This window comes from Erythrolamprus reginae, chromosome 4 (assembly GCF_031021105.1).
Source record: "Erythrolamprus reginae isolate rEryReg1 chromosome 4, rEryReg1.hap1, whole genome shotgun sequence".
In the NCBI taxonomy this organism is placed as follows: domain Eukaryota; kingdom Metazoa; phylum Chordata; class Lepidosauria; order Squamata; family Dipsadidae; genus Erythrolamprus; species Erythrolamprus reginae.
The window spans coordinates 3,611,203-3,635,344 of NC_091953.1; the positions used below are offsets into that span (position 1 = coordinate 3,611,203).

The 24,142-nt window shown below is 43.7% G+C and overlaps 1 protein-coding gene across 6 annotated transcripts in view; it reads right to left on the reverse strand.

The window, feature by feature from the left end:
- MYO7A (myosin VIIA) overlaps positions 1-24,142 on the reverse strand; it is a 97,219-nt gene that overhangs the window by 6,884 nt on the left and 66,193 nt on the right. For 3 of the 6 annotated variants that reach the window (XM_070749486.1, XM_070749483.1, XM_070749482.1), the window contains 16 exons: positions 23,952-24,125; positions 22,835-23,062; positions 21,779-21,949; positions 20,972-21,089; positions 19,498-19,624; positions 18,373-18,542; positions 17,050-17,240; positions 15,786-15,910; positions 13,745-13,902; positions 12,692-12,845; positions 10,571-10,726; positions 9,454-9,559; positions 7,995-8,108; positions 7,852-7,917; positions 3,371-3,458; positions 1,355-1,461 (listed from right to left, as the gene is read on the reverse strand). In XM_070749486.1, coding sequence (XP_070605587.1) covers positions 1,355-1,461; positions 3,371-3,458; positions 7,852-7,917; positions 7,995-8,108; positions 9,454-9,559; positions 10,571-10,726; positions 12,692-12,845; positions 13,745-13,902; positions 15,786-15,910; positions 17,050-17,240; positions 18,373-18,542; positions 19,498-19,624; positions 20,972-21,089; positions 21,779-21,949; positions 22,835-23,062; positions 23,952-24,125 — 2,253 coding nt within the window. Of the gene's footprint in view, positions 1-1,354; positions 1,462-3,370; positions 3,793-7,851; positions 7,918-7,994; positions 8,109-9,453; positions 9,560-10,570; positions 10,727-12,691; positions 12,846-13,744; positions 13,903-15,785; positions 15,911-17,049; positions 17,241-18,372; positions 18,543-19,497; positions 19,625-20,971; positions 21,090-21,778; positions 21,950-22,834; positions 23,063-23,951; positions 24,126-24,142 lie in introns of those variants that run through there. The other 3 variants (XM_070749485.1, XM_070749484.1, XM_070749487.1) reach the window with 2 other exon arrangements.

The following is a 24,142-nucleotide window of genomic DNA, read 5'->3' on the forward strand; positions in this document are numbered from 1 at the left end:
GGAGGAAGGGGAGAAGGAGGAAGAGGAGGAAGAAGAGGAGGAGAAGGAGGAGGAAGATGAGAAAGGGGAGGAGGAGGAGAAGGAGGAGGAGGAAAAAAAGGAGGAAGAGGAAGAAGAGAAGGAGGAAGAAGAGGAGGAATGGGAGGAGGAGGAGGAAGAGGAGGAAGAAGAGGAGGACAAGGAGGAGGAAGATGAGAAAGGGGGGTAGGAGAAGGAGGAAAAAGAGGGGGAGGAACAGGAAGAGGAGATGGAGGAGGAAGAGGAGGAAGGGGAGGAGGAAGAGAACTGCGTGGCCCTTGATATTCTCTGAGCTTGGTGCTTTTCCTGCAGACATCTCACGACCCAACTAGACAGCACCATCAGTGCCAGTAGAGAGTAGTGTTTCCTCTCTCCGACCAAGCTGCTGGTTTACAAACAGAGAGCACACCCCACTCTCCTCTAGCACTGATGATTTTCCATAACGGGGTGATGAAACATCTGCAAGAATAACAGCCAAACTCCGAGAGAAACAAGGACCAAGGACTCCAACCATTAGCTAAAAATATTCTCCTTTCTTGACTTGTTCTTTACTGTTAGCTTGTTTGGCAGTTCACTGATTGGGGTGTGCAGAAGCAAACTCTTGCTCGGACACATGCGCTCGTGCGCCGGAGACACAGAACTATGCACGGAGCTCCATTTTCACTACCAGTACGATGGTGTCAACTGTACCGGTAGGAACCTACTACTAGTGTAAAGATGGAAAAAGGCTTGTCCACCGTAACCTGGCTTAGATTCTTCCATTGATGAACCCTTTAAACAGCGGTCCCCAAACTATGGCCCGCGGGCCACATGGGGCCCACTGAGGCCATTTATCCGGCCTGCGAGTGAGTGACAGGAGCACATCTAATTTTCCATGAATAAAATGCGGTATTTTGTTAGTAACTAATATCAATCATCAAAAAAGTTGCAAAAGTTTTTTTTTCCTAATTTTGTCATCCAGTTACATTCATTTTCTTTTAATTAAATTCCCTCCTCAAAAAAGTACACCAATTATATTTCTAACTTATTAACCATTATGCCAAAGTGCTTCCTTCTTTCTTTATACATTTTTCCATGAGCCAAGAAAACCTTGTATAGCCAATCAGATGTTAACAAAGGAAAATTAAAAACAAAACATAAACATATATGAATTTCAGACTTCTTTCCCCCCCCCCCTCTAAATAGTATGTTCCCATTTTGTTTCTTACTTTAAAATAAGGTATGTACAGTGTGCATAGGGATTTGTTCATAGGGTTTTTTTATAGTCCGGCCCTCCAACAGTGACCTGGCCCCCTGTGTAAAAAGTTTGGGGAACCCTGCAAAATATGTGACATACCTGATAATAATGGAAAATAGAGTCCGCCATTGAATCCTTCCCAGGCATGGTGTTGGTCCAAAGCTTCTTCATAAAAAACACCTGGTACGTGAGAGAAGGCACAAGCCCTGCAGAGCAAATGCAGCACAATGTCCAAAACCGGTTGCACATTGTGTGACGACCAGGGGGTGGGTTCCAACTTACCTCCCTGCCGGTTCATTTCCGCCCAAGCCGTGAAAAAACCCCACACATTTTTTTTTAAAAGCCAATAACAAAATGGTAGCACATACATGCTGCAGAAAACTCGCTTTCTGTGCATGCACGGAAGATAAAATAATTATTTATAATAATAATAATAATAATAATAATAATAATAATAATAATAATAATAATTTATTAGATTTGTATGCCGCCCCTCTCTGAAGACTCGGGGCAGCTCACAACAATAATAATAAAAAAACAATATTATAGCGAAACAAATCTAATATTAAAAAAGAAGCATATAAAACCCTCCTCGATCCACAGCTGACATTGGAACATCATCTTTCAGCTGTGACCAGGGGGGCGTTTGCCCAGGTTCGCCTGGTGCACCAGTTGCGGCCCTATTTGGACAGGGAGTCACTGCTCACAGTCACTCATGCCCTCATCACCTCAAGGTTCGATTACTGCAACGCTCTCTACATGGGGCAACCTTTGAAAAGTGTTTGTAAACTTCAGATCGTGCAGAATGCAGCTGCGAGAGCAATCATGGGCTTCTCTAAATATGCCCATGTTACTCCAACACTCCACAGTCTGCATTGGTTGCCGATCAGTTTCCGGTCACAATTCAAAGTGTTGGTCATGACCTTTAAAGCCCTACATGGCAATGGACCAGATTACCTCCGGAACCGCCTGCTACCACACGAATCCCAGCGACCGATAAGGTCCCACAGAGTTGGCCTTCTCCGGGTCCCATCAATTAAACAATGTCGTTTGGCGGCCCCCAGGGGAAGAGCCTTCTCTGTGGCAGCCCCGGCCCTCTGGAACCAACTCCCCCCAGAGATTAGAACTGCCCCCACCCTCCCTGTCTTTTGTAAACTACTCAAGACTCATTTATACTGCCAGGCATGGGGGAGTTGAGATAGCTCTTCCCCCTAGGCCATTACAAGTTATGCATGGTATGTTTGTGTGTGTGTATGTTTCGTTTTATAATAGGGGTTTTTAAGTTGTTTTTTATTATTGGATTGCACATGTTGTGTTTATTATTGTTAGCCGCCCCGAGTCTGCGGAGAGGGGCGGCATACAAATCCAATAAATTATTATTATTATTATTATTATTATTATTATTAATATTATTATTAATATTATTATCATCATCATCATCATATTTAAAAACCAATTGGTAAAATGTAGAAAAAAAATAAAAGAAAAAAAGATGGCGGTGCCCACCGACCGGCATTGACCAATCCAGTTCATTGATATCATCGTGGCCTCACCAGCAGGTCAATACCGGTTTGGGCGAATCAGTCCGAACTGGGAGGAACTCACCTCTGGTGGCAACCCATGGTTAATTTAAGGCAGTGTTTATCAACCTTGGCATGTTTAAGATAAGTGGACTTCAACTCCCAGAATTCCCTAGCCAGCATTTGCTGGCTGAGGAATTCTGGGAGTTGAAGTTCATGCATCTTAACACACCAAAGTTTAGAAGCACTGATCTACAATTAGAGGTTGGGGGTGCAATTCACACTCCTGACTGCAGGGGGTGCTGCAGAAAGCCACCTGCTAATGTGCATAGGTTGGCTGGGGAATTTGGGGAGTTGAAGTCCACACATTTTGAACAAGTTTAAACAAATTTACAAATAGACAATGGGGTTCAGAGGGTTTTCAGATAAGATTCCAGATATTATTTATAAGAATCCTTCTGGTGGAAAAAATTGCTATCGTTTTCAATTCACTTAAAAAAAAACATGACAAGATGTAATTCTGAAAGTTGGCCACTAGAGGGAACTATGAGGAAGTAAAGATTTATACTGTATATTGAAGTCAAGCAAGATTTACCATCCTTCGCTGGTCTTGCTTTCTTGATCCAGTCGGTCAGATGCCTGACGAAGTCAAAGAAGAAATCTCCTTCGGGGACACTGATGACCTGGAAAAAGGCAAGCGGTCTCTCTCAAATCTGGACCCTTTTAACCATACGAACTTTAATGTAATTTTGTTCAGATTTTGAAAAAAAAAATCCCTCTTCTCTAATTTTATTGGTATGGATTGAAATAGAAATAACAATTTAGGTAAAATCTTCATCTGAATTAGCGCTATTCTTCCCATAAAGGAGAGCTGCAGATTTGACCATCCGTCTGTTTTAATTTGTTCGGTTAATTTATCATAATTACCTTTTTTCAACAGGGCAAACCTTGATGCTAATATGATGGTTTCACTCGTCATATTGTATTGTATTTTTATTGTTGTAAGCTGCCCTGAGTCTGCGGAGAAGAGCAGCATAGAAATCCAACCAAATAAATAAGAGTATCCCTAAATATTTCATTTTCTTTGCCGTTTGTATTCCCAATTTTTCTATTAATCCTAATTCCTGCAATCTGGTCGTATTTTTAACTATCATTTTCATTGCTAATTTTAAATCCAATTTTCCATAGTCCACCCATACCGCCATTTGCCTATTCCCCGATTTTAATGGTTCCTCAATTATAAATACCAAATCATCTGCCAATGCTTGAATCTTATAAGTTTCTCCCTTTATTTCCATACCTATACAGTAGTACCTCTAGATACGAGTTTAATTCGTTCCAGAAGGGAGCTTGTATGTCGAACAACTCGTATCTGGAACAAATGGCTTTAGACTTTGTTTTTCCCCTCCGAGATAACCAGAAGCAAGGATTCTTGCGCCACCTAGTGGACGCTCGGCTCGTATCCCGAATTTCAGCTCGGGTCTCGAAAAGAAATTTCTCTCCCCTCGTGGCTCGTATCTTGGAATACTCACATGTGGAGCAGCTCGTATCTAGAGGTACTACTGTAATTCAATTTCGGGTTCCTACCAATACGGGCCCTGATGTAGCTCTGCTAGGGGAAATGGAGCTGCATGCGCAACAATGCACACGCCCGAGCAAGATTTTATTTCTGTGCATGCACAGAAGCAAAATCTCACAAAGAAACACGAGCAAGATTTCAGGGAGGTTTTTTGCTTCTGCGCATGCGTGGAAATCTCACACCCGTCCTCTCACGTGATTTTGCGTCCTGCGCATGCACAGAAGCAAAATCTCACGTGGGCGCGCACTGGGGGTCACGGAGCTCCGCGGGAAGCGGCAGGAGCTGGCAACCCTTCACTGCTTTGTTTTGTTTATCTGCTCTAATTATTCTTAATAAAACTTCCAGTGATAGTATGAATAATAGTGGTGAAAGCAGACAGCCCTGCCTCGTTCCTTTTCGAATTTGAAAACTCTCTGTTACCTCGTCGTTAATAATTACAGTGGTACCTCTACCTAAGAATGCCTCTACTTAAGAACTTTTCTAGATAAGAACCGGGTGTTCAATACTTTTTTTGTCTCTTCTTAAGAACCATTTTCTACTTAAGAACCCGAGCCTGGAAAAATTTCCCAAGAAATTTGAGAGCGGCACAAAGGCCAGTTTCCTGCCATTTCCCCTTTAATTCCGGCCATCTCGGGCTTTTCTGGGTTGCCAGAGGAGCCTTTCGGTGGTGCTTAAGGAGGCTTTGGCAGCCCAGAGCAAACGGAGCGTTTTCCTTTATCTGGGTGCTTGGAGAGGGAATAAACCTCTGCCAGCGCCCAGAGAAAAGAAACGCTCCCTTCGCTCTGGGCAGCCACTGTCCTCCTCCTCTTCTTCCCACCCAAATTCCGAGCTTTTATTTCTTTCCTTTTAAAAAAAAATAAAAATATTTTTATTAATTTTCGAAGAGCTTTTATTTCTTTCCTAATGGTTTTGCACGCATTATTTGCTTTTACATTGATTCCTATGGGAAAAATTGCTTCTACTTACAAACGTTTCTATTTAAGAACCTGGTCACGGAACGAATTAAGTTCTTAAGTAGAGGGACCATTGTACTTTAGCTTTTTGACATGAGTATATGATATTGAACATTTTTATGAAATTTTGCATCTCCTACAACAGTGATGGTGAACTTTTTTTTTCCTCGGGTGCCGAAAGAGCATGGGCGTGCGTGAGTGCCCACACCTAAAATTCAATGCCTGGGGAGGATGAAAACAGTGGAGGCCCCCTGGAGGCTGGAAACGGCCTGTTCCCCAACTTCTGGTGGGCCCCGTAGGCTCGTGTTTTGCCCTCCCCAGGCTTCAAAGGCTTCCCTGGAGACATCGGAGGGTAAAAACACCCTCTCCATCCCCTGGAGGCTCTCTGGAAGCCAAAACCGCCCTCCCAGAGCCTCTGTGTGAACCAAAAACCAGCTAGCCAGCACACACATGCACATTGGAGCTGAGCTAGGGCAACAGCTCGCATGCCAGCAGATACGGCTCTGGGTGTCACCTGTGGCACTCATGTCATAGGTCCACCATCACTATCCTAGAAGAAGCTTTTTCAGTTCTGGCTGAATGGTGGAGAATGGAAGGATTTATCTTCCTTGCCGTCATCCGGTCGTTACTACTGTCTCTGAGAGTCCACATCGAGTCTACGACTCTCAGAGAGAGTGCTAAGGGCCAGATGACTGCAAGAAACATAAAGCCTTCCATTCTCCAACATTCAGTCAGAACTGGGGAAGCTCCTTGGGTGAGAAGTGAAAGATCTTTGAGGAAAAATAAAGAAAATCCAGTTGTCTTTTGAAAAAGCACCTTTGGGACAACCATGAACGGGATGAATGAGAATCTCCATAAATATTTCCTGCAGATCTTCCAAACCAGTGTTTCCCAACCTTGGCAATTTGAAGATATCTGGACTTAAACTCCCAGAATTCCCCAGCCAGCATTCGCTGGCTGGGGAATTCTGGGAGTTGAAGTCCAAATATCTTCAAGTTGCCCAGGTTGGGAAACACTGTTCCAAACCACCATTGTTGCTACTTTGTCACGCTGTTATTTGTGTCAATCTGTACAATCATTTTTAAAAGGTTTTTTTTCCTGCTTGAAAATGTTTTCCTGAATTTAACTCACGTTTGGGGAGTCCCGATGTAGCCATCTAATATTCTTGATCAGATATGCTACCATCTACCTCTAGGTTCATTTTTGGCTATTCAATAGTGTGTGTGGGGGGGGTCTCCTAGTGGTCTCCCATCCAAATAGTAACAAAATCACAGAAATAACATAGTTGGAAGATACTTTGGAGGTCTTCTAGTGCAATCCCCTGCTCAACCAGGAAATCCTCTAACATTTCAGATAAATGGTTGGCCAATCTCTTCTTGAAAACCTCCAGTGATGAAGCACCCATAACTTCTGGTGGCAAGCTGTTCCACCAGTTAATGGTCAATAATTTTCTCCTTCGTTCCAAATTGCTTCTCTCCTTGATTAATTTCCACCCATTGCTTCTTGTCTTTCCTTCAGGTGTCTGGCAGCTCATAGAAACATAGAAACATAGAAGACTGACGGCAGAAAAAGACCTCATGGTCCATCTAGTCTGCCCTTATACTATTTCCTGTGTTTTATCTTAGGATGGATATATGTTTATCCCAGGCATGTTTAAATTCAGTGACTGTGGATTTACCAACCACATCTGCTGGAAGTTTGTTCCAAGGATCTACTACTCTTTCAGTGAAATAATATTTCCTCACGTTGCTTTTGATCTTTCCCCCAACTAACTTCAGATTGTGTCCCCTTGTTCTTGTGTTCACTTTCCTATTAAAAACACTTCCCTCCTGAACCTTATTTAACCCTTTCACATATTTAAATGTTTTGATCATGTCCCCCCTTTTCCTTCTGTCCTCAAGACTATACAGATTGAGTCCATGAAGTCTTTCCTGATACGTTTTATGCTTAAGACCTTCCACCATTCTTGTAGCCCGTCTTTGGACCCGTTCAATTTTGTCAATATCTTTTTGTAGGTGAGGTCTCCAGAACTGAACACAGTATTCCAAATGGGGTCTCACCAGCGCTCTATATAAGGGGATCACAATCTCCCTCTTCCTGCTTGTTATACCTCTAGCTATGCAGCCAAGCATCCTACTTGCTTTTCCTGCAGCCCGACCACACTGCTCATCCATTTTGAGACTGTCAGAAATCACTACCCCTAAATCCTTCTCTCCTGAAGTTTTTGCTAACACAGAACTGCCAATACAATACTCAGACTGAGGATTCCTTTTCCCCAAGTGCATTATTTTACATTTGGAAACATCCAACTGCAGTTTCCATTGCTTTGACCATTTATCTGGTAAAGCTAAATCATTTACCATACTACAGACCCCTCCAGGAATATCAACCCTATTGCACACTTTAGAGTCATCGGCAAATAGGCAAACCTTCCCTACCAAACCTTCCCCTATGTCACTCACAAACATATGAAAAAGAATAGGACCCAGAACAGACCCTTGTGGCACGAATCAAATATATTAAATTAAATGAAACTAGACATACCCAATTCCTGCAACCGTTCTTCGTGCGTTTTAGGGTTCCAGTATTAACGGACTGGGCTTTTGTATCCTGTAAAAATGGATAGACATTATATCCATTTATACAGGATATAACTCTGAACAAAAGCAATGAGTTGTAAGACTCACCTTGTCCGATATCTTAATAAAAAGGCTGAATCCCTCGGACGATTTCAAGTGCAGCCGTTTGGAAATGCTGTGGCAGAAATCCTTGGCTTTGGTGCCAGACTCCACTTCAAATGCCTGGCGAGATGAGAAAGGAGAAGAAGCAACCTGGTTTCACACAAGCCGAGTTTCACCTCTTGGGTTTAAACTAGGGTTTAAACATGGTTTACTCAATTAAATACAAATCAACCGGTTGGATGGGCCCAGCTGGGAGAGGTTAGAAGCCATTTGGCCAAACTATTTAAATCATGATAGTTTATTAACCCTGATAGCAGGAAACATGAAAGCCTGCCTCCGAAAGTGGCTTATTCATTCATTCACTCACTCACTCACTCACTCGTTCGTTCGTTCGTTCGTTCGTTCGTTCGTTCGTTCGTTCGTTCGTTCAGACTGACGGCAGAAAAAGACCTCATGGTCCTTATACTATTTCCTGTATTTTATCTTACAATGGATCTATGTTTCTCCCAGGCATGTTTAAATTCAATTACTGCGGATTTACCAACCACGTCTGCTGGAAGTTTGTTCCAAGGATCTACAACTCTTTCAGTAAAATAATATTTTCTCATATTGCTTTTGATCTTTCCCCCAACTAACTTCAGTTTGTGCCCCCTTGTTCTTGTATTCACTTTCCTATGAAAAACACTTCCGTCCTGAACCTTATTGAACCCTTTAACATATTTAAATGTTTCGATCATGTCCCCCCTTTTCCTTCTGTCCTCCAGACTATACAGATTGAGTTCATGAAGTCTTTCCTGATACGTTTTATGCTTAAGACCTTCCACCATTCATTCATTCATTCATTCATTCATTCATTCATTCATTCATTCATTCATTCATTCATTCATTTAGATTTCTATGCCGCCCTTTTCGGAGAGACTCAGGGTGGCGGACAACATTAATACAACAGTATACAAGAAATCTAATATCTCTAAAAATAAAAAAATTCTAAACACATTTAAAATCCCCACGCACATTCGCATACACTCATCCAATCCAATCACGTCTCATATTGGCCAGAGACAATCTCATTACTCACGGCCCCCATGCCTGCCGGCAAAGGTAGGCTTTTAACGCTTTGCAAAAAACCAGGAAGGTGGGGGCGCTTCACATCTCTGGAGGGAGTTCGTTCCAGAGGGACGGGGCCACCACAGAGAAGGCTCTTCCCCTAGACCCCGCCAGTCGACATTGTCTGGCCGACGGGACCTGGGGAAGTCCGACTCTGTGGGACCTAACTGGCCGCTGGGATACATGAGGCAGAAGTTGAGAAACAGGCCATTTCTGGTTTCCAGAGGGCCTCCCGGGGATGGGGGATTTTGATTGGGCTCTGTTGCGGTCGTAAAACAAGACAACCTGTATTTCCTGAACCGAAAGGGAGCCAGGATGGACTTTTCTAAGCGATCCAGCCCGGAGTTTTTGCTGTTACCTCATCCGTGTCGTCCGGGAAATAGACTTTATGAAAAATCTGTGTGGTTTTATGCTGAATGGCCTCCACTTCCACCAAATGGGGAGGGTATTTTCGGGACCCGTTCCTAGGAGAGACAACGCTGGAAGTTAAATGGATGGTTGTAGTCCAAGAGGAGAATATATTTATCTTTTTTTTTAAATTGGGATATCGCTTCGGGTTATGAAAAAAAATATATGAAAAGTTGACTTTGTTTTTTTCCAATTAGACGGATCCTTTGTAGAAACAACTAGTTATGTACTAATGTGCAGAAGTAAAAAGTTGAGGTTGTAATGTTGTTGTCTTGTGCTGTGCTAAAAAGAGTCACTTAGGGTGGGACTAGAACTCACAGTCTCCTGGTGATTGGTCCAAAGACACCCAACCAGCTTTCGTGCTTAAGTGGAACTAGAATTCACTATCTCCTAGTGATTGGACCAAAGTTACCCAGCTGATTTTTATGCCTAAATCAGGACTAGAATTCACAGTCCCCTAATGATTGGGCCAAACTTACCCAGCAGGCTTTCATGGCTAAGGCAGAACTAGAACTCGCAGTCTCCTGGTGATTGGACCAAAGCCAACGAACCAGCTTTCATGCCTAAAGTGGAACTAGAATTCACCATCTCCTAGCAATTGGCCCAAAGTTACCTAGCCAGCTTTTATGCCTAAGGCAGGGCTAGAATTCACAGTCACCCGGTGACTGGCCCAAACTCATCCAGCTGGCTTTTAATCCTAAACTGGGACTAGAATTCTCCAGGTCCTGGTGATTGCTCCAAAGACACCCAACCAGTTTTTCTACCTAAGGGGGAACTAGAATTCACCATCGCCTAGCAATTGGCCCAAAGTTATTCAAGCTGGCTTTGGTGCCTATGGTAGGACTAGAACTCCCTGTTTCCCGGTGACTGGCCCAAAGGGCCCAAACCAGCCGCCTTTCATGGCTAAAATGGAACTAGAACTCCAGCTGGTGCCTAGCTTGAAGCCCCAACTGTCTCTCATTACTTCTCGGCTCAGTGAATTGGTTCTCCCATTCTTGGTCGGATAGCGGCTTCCTGCCCAATTTGTCATTCCCCAAAGGTGGATTTTTCAGCTATAGCGCACGAACCTCAGAGCTTTCTGCAGCCTCTGCAAGCAGTCGCTGGCGAGCGGGTGATACTTCCGAGACTGGATGAACCTCTGGACGTGAAGGAGCAGGACGTTACTAGGCGCGAAGAGGCCCGTGCACAGCCAGAGCAATTCCCAGCCCTTTTCTTCGCTGTACCTTTTCCGCAAGAAATACAGGTATAGATTAACAGAGTTGGAAGGGACTTTGTAGGTAGATAGGATGGAACTGGGAAAGGTGCAAAAAAGGGAGAACAAGAATGATCAAGGGAATGGAGCCCCTCCCTTATGAAACCAGGTTGCAACACCTTGGTCTCTTCGGCCTTGAAAGATGGTGTTTAAGGGTTGACTTGATTGAAGTGTATAAAATCCTGCATGGGATAGAAAAGGTGGATAGAGAAAAATTATTTTCTCTGTCCCACAATACCAGGACGAGGGGGCCCTCCGTAAAGCTCATAGGTAAGAAAGTGAGGACAAATCAAGGGAAATATTTCTTCACCCAGAGGGTCACTGGTTTATGGAATTCACTTCCTGAAGAGGCCGTGACAGCTGTCAGCCTGGAGAGCTTCAAGGCAGGATTAGACAGATTCATGGATGCCAAGTGTATCATAGGTGGTTATGGAAAGGGATGTCCATGTGCCGCTTCTATGTCGGTTGAGGCAGGCAGGATTCCCTTGAGTACCATTTGTTGGGGGTCAAGGGAAAGGGAGGGTCTTGCCTTCTCTTTCTACTCAAAATCCCCATGGACAATTGGTGGGCCACTGTGGGATACAGAATGCTGGACTCGATGGGCTTTGGCCTGATTTAACATGGCTCTTCTTAGGTTCTTATGTTCTAGGTCAGTGTTTCCTAACCTTGGCAACCTGAAGATATGTTTTTCTCATTCCCCCCCCCCCCCTCATTTCTCTTTCTTTCTTTGTGTGTTTTGTTTGTTTTGACTGTTTTTATATGTAGAAATTTAATAAAGATTATTTAAAAAAAAAACAAATTTGGTAAGTTCCCCTTCTATTCCCTTATCTAAGTCGTTTATGACTTAAACACGATTTGAGGATTGCCCACAAGATCATATGCTGCAACGTCCTACTGGTCAATGACTACTTCAGCTTCAACCGCAACAACACAAGAGCACGCAACAGATTCAGACTTAATACGAACCGTGCCAAACTTGACTGTAAAAAATATGATTTCAACAATCGAGTTATTGAAGCGTGGAACTCATTACCGGACTCAATTGTGTCAACCCCTAAACCCCTTAGACTCTCCACGATTGACCTCTCCAGGTTCCTAAGAGGCCAGTAAGGGGCGTCCATAAGTGCACTGGTGTGCCTTTCGTCCCCTGTCCAATTGTCTTTCCTTTCTTTCACCTATCTTATATATTGCTTCTTCATTGCTTATTTGACCCCTATGACAATCATTAAGTGTTGTACCACATGATTCTTGACAAATGTATATTTTATTTTATGTACGTTGAGAGCATATGCACCAAGACAAATTCCTTGTGTGTCCAATCACACTTGGCCAATAAAAAATTCTATTCTATTCTATTCTTATATATTCTCTTCCTTTCAGATATCCTCTCCTCTAAGTTCACTTTCACCCTCTTTTATATTATCACATGTCTATTTTTCTTCCTATGTATTTGTGTATTGGACAAATGAATAAATAAAATAAAATAAAAAATAAATAAATAAATGAAAATATTCAAGAGCACTGGGCCTATGATGGAACATAGCAGAATACAAAGTACACTATAATATTCTGAAAAAGGTAACAGACTCCTTCAAAGCAAGCTAGGCTCTTAATGATCTCGATCTTTAGGATATACAGGTAGTCCTTGAGATATAACAGTTCGTTTAGTGACGTTTGAAGTTACAACGGTACTGAAAACAGCGTTATATAGCTGCCCTGAGTCCTCAGAGAGGGGAGGCATACAAATCTAATAAATTAATATTATTACTGTTGTTGTTGTTATTATTATTATTATTATTTCAACTTATGGCTGTTGTAGCATCCTTGTGGTCACATGATCAAAATTCAGCGTACGGCGGTGCCACTTATTGTAGAGAAAGAGTTGGCGAAGGTAGGGCAAGGCAACCCAGCAGGGAGAGAAGGCAAAAGCACTTACTTCACATGGTTGTCGGTCAGCTGCTTCAGGACCTGCGAGTAAATCTCGTCTCGGAGCGCTTCGGCTTTCAAAGCCCCTTCAAAGATCTGATCTGTTAGCTCATTGACTGAGCGGGTCCTTTTGGAGGGATAATCGCCCATGTACTTCAGGATGGGTGTCCAGGTTAAGGATATGTAAGTAAAGATAAGGATTCCTTCTTCCCTCCCTTTTGGTCATTTCCTTCCTCCCTCCCTCCCTCATTCTGTCATTTCCTTCCTTCCTGTTCTATCATTTCCTTACTTACTTACTTCCCTCCTTCATTGTAATTTCCTCCCTCCCTCCCTTTCTCACTCTCTCCCTCATTATTCCCTCATTTCCTGTCATTTCTTGTCATTTCCTTCCTTCCCTCCCTCCCTTTTTTTCATTTCCTTCCTTCCTTCCTTCCTCTGTCATTTCCTTCCTTCCCTCATTTTTTCATTTCCTTCCTTCCTTCCTCTGTCATTTCCTTCCTTCCCTCATTTTTTCATTTCCTTCCTTCTTTCCTGTTCTGTCATTTCCTTCCTTCCTTCCCTCATTGTCATTTCCTCCCTCCCTTCCTTCCTCGCTCTCTCCCTCATCATACTGTCATTTCCTGTAATTTCTTGTCATTTCCTTCCTTCTTTCCCTCGTCATTCTGTCATTTCCTTCCTTCCCTCCCTTCCTCTCTCATTTGGTCATTTGTTGGTGACGAGGCTTCCTCTGAAGGCCCTCTACTGGGAGATGAGTGGGCTTCCTTGGGCAGTTTGGTAGCCTTCTGTGTCTCCAACCTTGGCAACTTTAAGACTTGTGGACTTTGCTGGCTGGGGAATTCTGGGACTTCTTTCTTATTTACTAATGCTTATAAATCGCATTCATAAAAATAAACTTGAAGTCCACAAGCTTAGAGTTGCCAAAGTTGGAGGCCCCTGCTCTAGGAGAACAAGTCCTGGGCTAGATCCATCCAGCCACCGCTTAGATTCCAAGGAGACCAGCATCAGACCCCATAAGATGCTTCACGTATGGGAAAAACTCTTGACCCCCAACCCAGAAAGATATCAATGAAAGCCATGCAGGCTTCTTGAGATAGGTCTTCACTGCTCAGCACCTTCTTCAGCAAGGGCTGCTTGATGGGCTCCCTGGTGTAGGACCACAGCTTGTCTTTCCCACGGTTTTTGGTGATCATCACTCGGCTCAGGGTGTGTTTGGGTGGAGGCCTGGCAAGGAAAAACACAGACTTCTGTCAGGTTAGGGGCCTCCTTGATGCAATATTCCAAATTGCAGAGAGAGAAGAAATGCAATGACTTCAACCGTGTAAAACTGCTTAATCACGGTGAATATGCATAATCTGATTGGCTGACAAAAGTATATAGAAACATAGAAGTCTGACGGCAGAAAAAGACCTCATGGTCCATCCAGTCTGCCCTTATACTATTTCCTGTATTTTATCTTACAATGGATATATGTTTATCCCAGGCATGTTTAAATTCAGTGACTGTGGATTTATCTACCACGTCTGCTGGAAGTTTGTTCCAAGGATCTACTACTCTTTCAGTAAAATAATATTTTCTCACGTTGCTTTTGATCTTTCCCCCAACTAACTTCAGATTGTGTCCCCTTGTTCTTGTGTTCACTTTCCTATTAAAAACACTTCCCTCCTGAACCTTATTTAACCCTTTAACATATTTAAATGTTTCGATCACGTCCCCCCTTTTCCTTCTGTCCTCCAGACTCTACAGATTGAGTTCATTCAGTCTTTCCTGATACGTTTTATGCTTAAGACCTTCCACCATTCTTGTAGCCCGTCTTTGGACGCGTTCAATTTTGTCAATATCTTTTTGTAGGTGAGGTCTCCAGAACTGAACACAGTATTCCAAATGTGGTCTCTATATAGCGGGATCATAATCTCCCTCTTCCTGCTTGTAATACCTCTAGCTATGCAGCCAAGCATCCTACTTGCTTTCCCTACCGCCCGACCACACTGCTCACCCATTTTGAGACTGTCAGAAATCACTACCCCTAAATCCTTCTCTTCTGAAGCTTTTGCTAACACAGAACTGCCAATGCAATACTCAGATTGAGGATTCCTTTTCCCCAAGTGCATTATTTTACATTTGGAAACATTAAACTGCAGTTTCCATTGCTTTGAACATTTATCTAGTAAAGCTAAATCATTTACCATATTACAGACCCTTCTCTGAAAACCTGGGGCAGCTCACAGAATAAATATAAAAACAAAGCATACAAGACAAATCTAATACATTAAAAAACTTCAGCTAAAAACCCAATGTATTAATCCATCAAACAATCCAATCACACCATGCATCACATTTATTGGTCAGGGGGGCAAGATCTAAATCCAGTATCTCAGGGGTTGCCATTAAGAAGAGTGAGTCAAGCTATTCTCCAAAACACCTGAGAACAAGCAATGAACTCTTCATGGGGCTACCCTTGAAGAGTGCTCGGAGACTGCAGTTAGTCCAGAACACAACCATGCGAGCTGTTGTGGGTGTACCTAGGTACAGCCACAAAACACCTATGCCCCGCGCACTGCACTGGCTGCCAATTGGTCTCCGTTCACAATTCAAGGTGTTGGTTATCACCTATAAATCCCTACATGGCTTAGGGCCGTCTCCTACCGCATACCTCCCAAAGACCAATTAGATCCCGTAGGGTTGGCCTTCTCCGGGTCCTGTCGACTAAGCAGTGGAGGTTGGCGTGCCCACAGGAGAGGACCTTGAAGACCTACCTTTGCCATGAGAATTAATATCTAGTCACAGCCGAACTATGATTCGTTTGGTGTGTATGTGCGTATGATTGTATAGTCTAGTTTAGGGGTTATAATTTAAGTTATTAGATTTGTGAGCCGAATAATTAACTCTTGCTGTGTGCTGTGAACTCACCAAATTCTTTACACCTTTTATGCATGGTATGTCTGTATGTATGTTTGGTTTTACAATAGGGGTTTTTAACTGTTTATATTGGATTGTCATATGCTGTTTACTACTGTTGTTAGCTGCCCCGAGTCTACGGAGAGGGACGGCATACAAATCCAATCCAATCCAATCCAATCAATGAAGCTCAATTTTGGCAATTTTACCTAAAATAATCATAAGAGAATTCTTCCAGCGTGTAGGGCTTGATTCTCTCTTCGCTGTCACTCATCACCAGCTGGGATGTCCTTACAACTTCTTGCCTCTGATTCGGAGTCATGGTAACCAAAGCCTGGGGGTGGGGGCAGAGAAGATCCCAGTTAGTTATTGCAAATAAAAATTGACCGAAAATGAATAAGATGAAGTCCCCTTTCTCTAACATCCTCCCCAAAATTACCGTATTTTTCGAAGTATAAAACGCATCTTAGTTTTGGGGGTGGAAAACAAGGAGAAAAACAGTCTGCCTCTGCCTCCCTGCAATTTGCCTCCTTGCAGCAAACAGCATAGATGATATACACTGTTCGTTGTGTGTTTCTGTGCATGTCTGCCTGACCCATAGAAATAGCAAAGAATTGGAGAAATGTACATGGCGGCAGTATATTAATGCCAGAAAGTTTTCTTAAATGTAGGCACACTAACTCCTCCCAATTATTTAAATGGATCTACTCTAAACATGACTAAGTCAGGGTTTAACTCAGCTGCCTTATCTTCATACTAAAAGGGAGACTGTTACATTTGAGATTATACTTTTTCAGATCTTTAAAACTGATGCTATTTAAAAGAAGATACAATAACACTGGACCTCTTCAAATCAAGCATTCATTTTACAAAGCTTCTTCATGTTGTTAAGTTGTCTAGAACAATAATAAAACAGCCTTTAAAAAAATATGTCTAATTATTTGAAAATTCTACAGACATCTATAGTTATTGACTTACCTCTTTGCATCCAGTTTCAGCAACCTTGCATCTATCCATCAACTACATCCATCCATCCATCCATCCATCCATCCATCCATCACCCCACTCACCACCCATCCATTCAACACATCCGTCCATCCAACCAATCAACCAACCAACCAACCAACCAACCAACCAACCAACCAACCAACCAACCAACCTACTAACCAACCAACCAACCAACCAACCAACCAACTACCAATCAACCAACCAACCAACCTACCAACCTACCTACCAACCTACCAACCAACCTACCAATCAACCAATGAACCAACCAACCAACCTACCTACCTACCAACCAACCAACCAACACATCTATCCATCTACCCACCCATCTCATTCATTCATTCATTAATTAATTAATTCATTCATTCATTCAATTGTGATGGCTTCCCAGCTCAACCAAGTAATTCTAGAGGACTTCCCCCAGAAAACACCTATTTTTTCTGTTCACACGTGTGCCAGGTGGTTTACCACGATGTCCGGAGGAGGCGTGGTCATAGTGGGCAAGACGTAGACCAAATCAGTTGGGAAGTCTCCCTTCTGCTTGGTCCGTTCATTGACTCCGTTGGCCCAGCCAGAATTCATCACGTTTTCTCCCGTATCCTGGTCCAGAATCAGCAAATCCCCTTTGAGGAAACTGAGGAAACCGGAATCATCGCCAGCTGGAGGGAGACAGAATTGGAAGATGTCGGTATGTAGGACAAGAGAAAGATCTGGATTGATATAGAGAAGACTATCGTGATTGCCATGATGATGTGGGCTCCAGACCAATGACGCTTTCATTCAAGGCCAAGGATGAACTAGACCAGGGCTCTCCAATTATGGCAACTTTAAGACTGATGGATGGAAGGGAGGGAGGGAGGGAGGGAGGAAAGAAAGAAAGAAAGAAAGAAAGAAAGAAAGAAAATATATGTATATATTTATGGGAGGGAGGGAGGGAGGAGGAAGGAAGGAAAAAAGAGCAATAGGGTGAAGGGGGAAGAAAAATATAGGATAAAGGGGGAAGGGAAAAAGAGAAAAAGGATAGGAGGAAGGGAGAAAGGAAAGAAGGAAAAATGGCAAGAGAATAAAAATGGAAGTAAGAAGATAGGAGAAAAGGGGAAGAGAAAAAGGGAAGAAAAAGGATAGGAAGGAGGGAGGGAGGAAGGAAAGAAAAAGAGCAATAGCTTGAAAGGGGAAGGAAAAAAGATAGGAGAAAGGGGGAAGGGAAAAAAGAAAGAAAAAGGATAGGAGGAAGGTAGGAAGGAAGGAAAGCAGGAAGGAAGGAAGGAAGGAAAGAAGGAAGGAAGGAAAATGGGCAAGAGAATGAAAGGGGAAGTAAGAAGATAGGAGGAAAGAGGAAGGGAAAAAGGATAGGAGGGAGGGAGGGAGAGAGAAAGGAAGGAAAGAAGGAAGGAAGGAAGGAAGGAAGGAAGGAAGGAAGGAAGGAAAGAAGGAAGGAAGGAAGGAAAATGGGCGAGAGAATGAAAGGGGAAGTAAGAAGATAGGAGGAAAGAGGAAGGGAAAAAGGATAGGAGGGAGGGAGGGAGGGAGAGAGAAAGGAAGGAAGGAAGGAAGGAAGGAAAGAAGGAAGGAAGGAAGGAAGGAAGGAAGGAAGGAAAATGGGCGAGAGAATGAAAGGGGAAGTTAGATAGGAGGAAAAGGGAAGGTAAAAAGGAAAGAAAAAGGATAGGAGGGAGGGAGGGAGGGAGGAAGGAAGGAGAAAAAAAGAAAAGGAAAGCTTTTTCACTTAAGGAATTAACTCCCTCAATTTCCTCCCTCTAATCCTTCCTTCCCTTTGACTCCTCGCCTTACCTGGGTTTGGATTGTCTTGCAGCGTGACCACGTATTTCGACCTCCTTCTCAGCCCTTCCAAGAAGGTGACCACCAGGTCCCGGATGTCCTCTGCGTTGTTGGACGTGAACGTGTACTCGTCGCCTTTGATGGTCGCCAGCGTGAAACTCTGTCCTTGGAGTTTCCCTCCGCTGCGGAAAAGACAGACGGACCCAAAAGGAAAGAATTCAGCCTGCGGATCAGACCAAACGTTTTAACGCTAGACGTCTTCTCAGCCCTTTTGGCAAAAAAACATCTTCCTTGGAGCAAAGGCAACGTGGCTATTACAGAAGGAATCCTGCCACTGATGAAGGAACTATGTATTTATTTATTTATTTTGTCCAACAATTATTGTACAAATTAAACATTAGATAAGAGTGTTTGGAAACTTCAGATCGTGCAGAATGCAGCTGTGAGAGCAATCATGGGCTTCCCCAGGTATGCCCATGTACTCCAACACTCCGCAGTCTGCATTGGTTGCCAATCAGTTTCCGGTCACAATTCAAAGTGTTGGTTATGACCTATAAAGCCCTTCATGGCACCGGACCAGGGTATCTGCGAAACCGCCTTCTGCCACACAAATCCCAGCGGCCGGTTAGGTCCCACAGAGTTGGCCTTCTCCAGGTCCCATCGACTAAACAGTGTCGGCTGGCGGGACCCAAGGGAAAAGCCTTCTCTGTGGTGGCCCCGACCCTCTGGAACCAGCTCCCCCCAGAGATTAGGATTGCCCCCACCCTCCTTGCCTTTTGTAAACTTCTTAAAACCCACCTCTGCCGTCAGGCATGGGGGAACTGAGACATCTCCCCCTAGCCTATGTAGTTTTATGTCCTCCCACTTATGACTGTATGACTGTCACTTGTTGTCTGTATCCTTAAGATTTTTATTAATATTGTTTCCTGGTTGCTTATTTGACCCCTATGACCATCATTAAGTGTTGTACCTCACGATTCTTAACAAATATATATTTTCTTTATATACACTGAGAGCATCTGCACCAAAGACAAATTCCTTGTGTGTCCAATCACACTTGGCCAATAAAGAATTCTATTCAATGTTCTATTATGGGTTATCTCCTGGGTTGTTGTGTGTGTTTTTTTAAGGTCTTACCTATTGCTGGAGACAGCGGTGATCTCTGGGAAGGAAAATTCCAGGAGGACCTGTTCTTGTTCATCGACAAAATACACCCCGGTCCAGTTCACGGCTACAATCAGTTCGTTTTGTGGAAGGCTGGGACCTAGGGTTTAAACAAAAATGCAGAAAAACCTGAAGGAAAGGGAGGTGCGGTCATCTTGCCCCAAACGTCACCCCGAGCAACCCAAAGGCAGGACAAGAAACAATGCATGGAAACTAATCAAGTAGAGAAGCAACTTGGAACTAAGGAGAAACTCCCTAACAGTGAGGGCAATTGACCAGTGGAACAGCTTGCCACCTGAAGTTGTGGGTGCTCCAATATTGGAGGTTTTTAAGAAGAGATTGCACAATCATTGGTCTGAAGTGGTATGTATGTATGTATGTATGTATGTATGTATGGATGGATGGATGTATAGATGGGTGGATGGATGGATGTATAGATGGATAGATGGATGGATGGGTGGGTGGATTGGATTTACTCTATATGCCACCCCACTCCAAGGACACCTTGGGCATCCTCCTTCAGCAGCTGGTTGGGCCAGAAAGATCTTCCAAGGCCCCTTCCAGCTGTGTTCTGAACCAAATTAGGTTCAGGACAGACTAGATGGACCATGAGGTCTTTTTCAGCCGTCTGTCTTCTATGTTTCTAGGTATGTCTAGTTTAATGAAAAGAGGGACTAGGCACAGTGATGGCAAACATTTTTTGGTTCACGGGCCAAAAGAGTATGTGTCCTTGGAGAGGGGCGGCATACAAATCTAATTATTATTATTATTATTAATAATAATAATAATAATAATAATAATAATAACAACAACAACAATAATAATTTATTAGATTTGTATGCTGCCCCTCTCCGAAGACTCGGGGTGGTTCACAACAACATAAAAAGTGTACAAATCCAATTTAAAAAAAATAAAATTAAAAACCCTTATAATAAAATAATCACACAATCCAATCAAACAAAACCATGCACCAACCTTGATAACTGGTGTGTGTGTGTGTGTTTGTGTGTGTGTGTGTGTGTTCATTTCCCCATGCCTGTCGGCCAAGATGAGTTTTTAATAACTTACAAAAGGCGAGGAGGGTGGGGGCAGTCCTAATCTCTGGAGGGAGTTGGTTCCAGAGGGCCGGGGCCGCCACAGAGAAGACTCTTCCCCTGGGTCCTGCCAGACGACATTCTTTAGTCGACGGGACCCGGAGAAGGCCGACTCTGTGGGACCTAATAGAAAATGTTTGCCGGATTGAAAAATGTATGGGGCAAATATCCAGGAGACGAAATCTTGCAGCATTTTGTGATTGGAGCAGGAGCCTGGGGCCTCCCAAACTCCTGCATAAGAGCCCTTGGGGTAAGGAAAAGTTGGCAACTTAATTGCATGAGTGACCGCTACTGGTTGTGCACCAGTGTTTGGGAACCTGTTGTCTTCAAGCAATGGGAAACTTTAGGCATACCTGAAAACTTAAATGCTTCGTAGAACCTGGAGAACAGCAAAGGCCACTTGAAACGAGCAAAGTCCACCACTTCTTCCTTAACTCTTTTAGGATCCATCCTCTTCTGAGTATAAATTCCCTGGAAGACAAAAAAAAAATATAGTCTTGGGAACCTCTTGACACAGACTGAAAGAATAACAGAACATTGACAACTTCTGGAGGTAAGCTGTTCCACTGGTTAATTGCCCTCACCATAAGAAAATTCTCCTTAATTCCAGGTTGCTTCTCTCCTTGTTTAGTTTCCACCCATTGCTTCTTGTTCTACTCTCAGGTGCTTTGGAGAATAGGTTGACTCCTCCTTCTTTGTGGTAGCCTCCGAGATATTGGAACACTGCTATCATGTTTCCCCTAGGCCTTCTTTTCTTTCTCGCCTAAGGCGGGACTAGAACTCATACTCGCCTTATGATTGCCCCAAAGTCACCCAAATAGTTTTCATGCCTACAGCAGGACTAGAACTCACCGTCTCCTGGTGATTGGCCCAAGTCATGCAGCAGCTTTCCATGCTTAAAGCGGGACTAGAACTCACCATCTCCTGGTGATTGGCTAAAGTCATGCAGCAGGCTTTGTATCTAAGGCAGGACTACAACCACTGCCTCTTTGGTGATTGGCCCAAAGTTGGCCAGCTGGATTTCACACCTACGGCAGAACTAGAACTCACGGCGTCTTGCTGTCTAGCCTGGTGTCTTATCCGCTGCAGCTCGTTCTTCTATGACGTTTGACAGGACCTATCCTGCATTCTCTCAGCTCCATCCTGGTTTATTTATTTACCTTCTTGTGGGCAGCGATGATGAACTGAGCCCACTTCTCAACCGTTTTGGAAGGCGTGATCTCTCGGTCGGGAATGTAGGAGGGAATCAGGTTCAGGAGACGCTCCAAGACCATTTCGGATCCATAATCCACGTAGTATTGCTGGGAAGCTAACTCAGCCATGTCCTCCTCCTGCAAAGACATAAGAGAAGAACCGCTCGGAAAAGAGATAGACGCCTGCTAAGGGAAGAGAGGCGACCCTAAACCTACAACCATTCGTCACACTGTCAAACTATTCACTAAGGCTGTATTACTATTTGTGCATGTCTCTTTAAGATATTGCATTAGGGGAAATGTAGTGAAATTGCACTCTGGGTAATGCAGTTTTACATGTGACCACATTTGTGTATTTCTATTGGCTCTGACTCGGGATGAGGGGTAATTGGAGAGAACATTCCAGAGGGTCTTTGTCTTCACTCTTTCACTAAGTCAGCCAGCATGTAGATGCTCCACCTAGAGCCTGGGTCAATTCAACCTCTTTTTACCTGCACAATGGGAAAGATTATACTGCAGAAGAATCGCATCATAACTGTGAGTTATTGTGAGAATTCCTGCAATAAAATGATCTGGGATACCTCGTTGTGCTGAGTTATCTGACTGGGAAAAGTTGAACTTGTACCAGAACACTATTACTACTATTTTTTCTCATCGTTCCTATCATCCATCTCCTCCTACCTATGACTGTATGCCTGTAACTTGTTGCTTCTATCCTTATGGTTTATATTAATATTGATTGTGTTCTGATTGCTTATTTGTACCCTATGACAATCATTAAGTTTTGTATCTCTGGATTCTTGACAAGTGTATCTTTTCTTTTATGTACACTGAGAGCATCTGCACCAAAGACAAAGTCCTTGTGCGTCCAATCACACTTGGCCAATAAAGAATTCTATTCTATTCTATTCTTGAAAAAAAACATAAAGTAATCCATCCCCAATCTAGGGTCTCATTTGTTTTATCTAAGATTTCAACTTGCCCTGAATTTGGACGTGGCAAGGACTTCGAATGCCGGTTTACCTTATCGCACCGGTACTCCCCAAACTTCACCCCTCGAACAATCTGCTGGTAAATGAGGCTGGTGGCGACGTAGTCGTCGGTGGGATTGTGCCAGGGGGTGAAGATTTCCTTCCTGAAGAAAAGTCGCCAAGGGGCATTGCGTTCCTGGGCGCCCTGCTCTTTGGCAAACTGCTCGCACTGCGAGATGGCATCCATGACGTGGTCACTGCCGCTTCCGAGGGACGAGACCTGGCAAAGAAGAGAGGAAGAGAAAGTCAGGCGGGGGACTTTGGGCCAATCGCCAGGAGATGGTGAGTTCTAGTCCCGCCTTAGTCATGAAAACCAACTGGCTGATTTTGGGCCAACCACCAGGAGACAATGAGTTCTACTCCCGCCTTAGACATGAAAGTCAACTGGGTGATTTTTGGCCAATCACAAGGAGATGGTGAGTTCTAGTCCCGCCTTTGGCATGAAAACCAACTGGGTGACTTTGGGCCAATCACCAGGAGACAATGAGTTCTAGTCCCGCCTTAGACATGAAAGTCAACTGGGTGATTTTGGGCCAATAACCAGGAGATGGTGAGTTCTAGTCCCGCCTTTGGCATGAAAGCCAACTGGGTGATTTTAGGCCAATCACCAGGAGACAGTGAGTTCCAGTCCCATCTTAATCATAAAAAAAAAACCTGGGTGTTTTTGGGCCAATCACCAGGACATAGTGAGTTCTAGTCCCACCTTAGGCATGAAAGCCAACTGGGTGATTTTGGGCCAATTACCAGGAGACAGTGAGTTATAGTCCCATCTTAATCATAAAAAACAACTGGGTGATTTTAGGCCAATCACCAGGAGACGGAAAGTTCTAGTCCCGCCTTAGGCATGAAAACCAACTAAGTGATTTTGGGCCAATCAGCAGGAGATGGTGAGTTCTAGTCCCACCTTAGGCATGAAAGCCAACTGGGTGATTTTGGGCCAATCACCAGGAGACAGTGAGTTCCCGTCCCACCTTAGGCATGAAAGCCAGATGGGTGAAAATGTTAAATCAGGATTTCCTAACCTTGTCAAGCTTAAAACGTTTGGACTTCCACTCCCGGAGTCTCCCCAGCTACACCTTGTGGTCTTCTCTCCCACCGCGGATTCTTACCTTGTCAAAGAGCGCGATGTAAAGGGAGAAGCCAAAATGGTCCTTCAAGCTTATCTTGTCGGCCAAAGAACTGCAAAGCTCCTTAGCCGTAGTGGCCGAGTCGGTTAACAAGGTCTTGGTGGTGCCGTCCATAAATGTGACCGGGAGCATTATCGGCTTCTTGGATTTGGTCGCCTGGAAGAGGAAGGCAA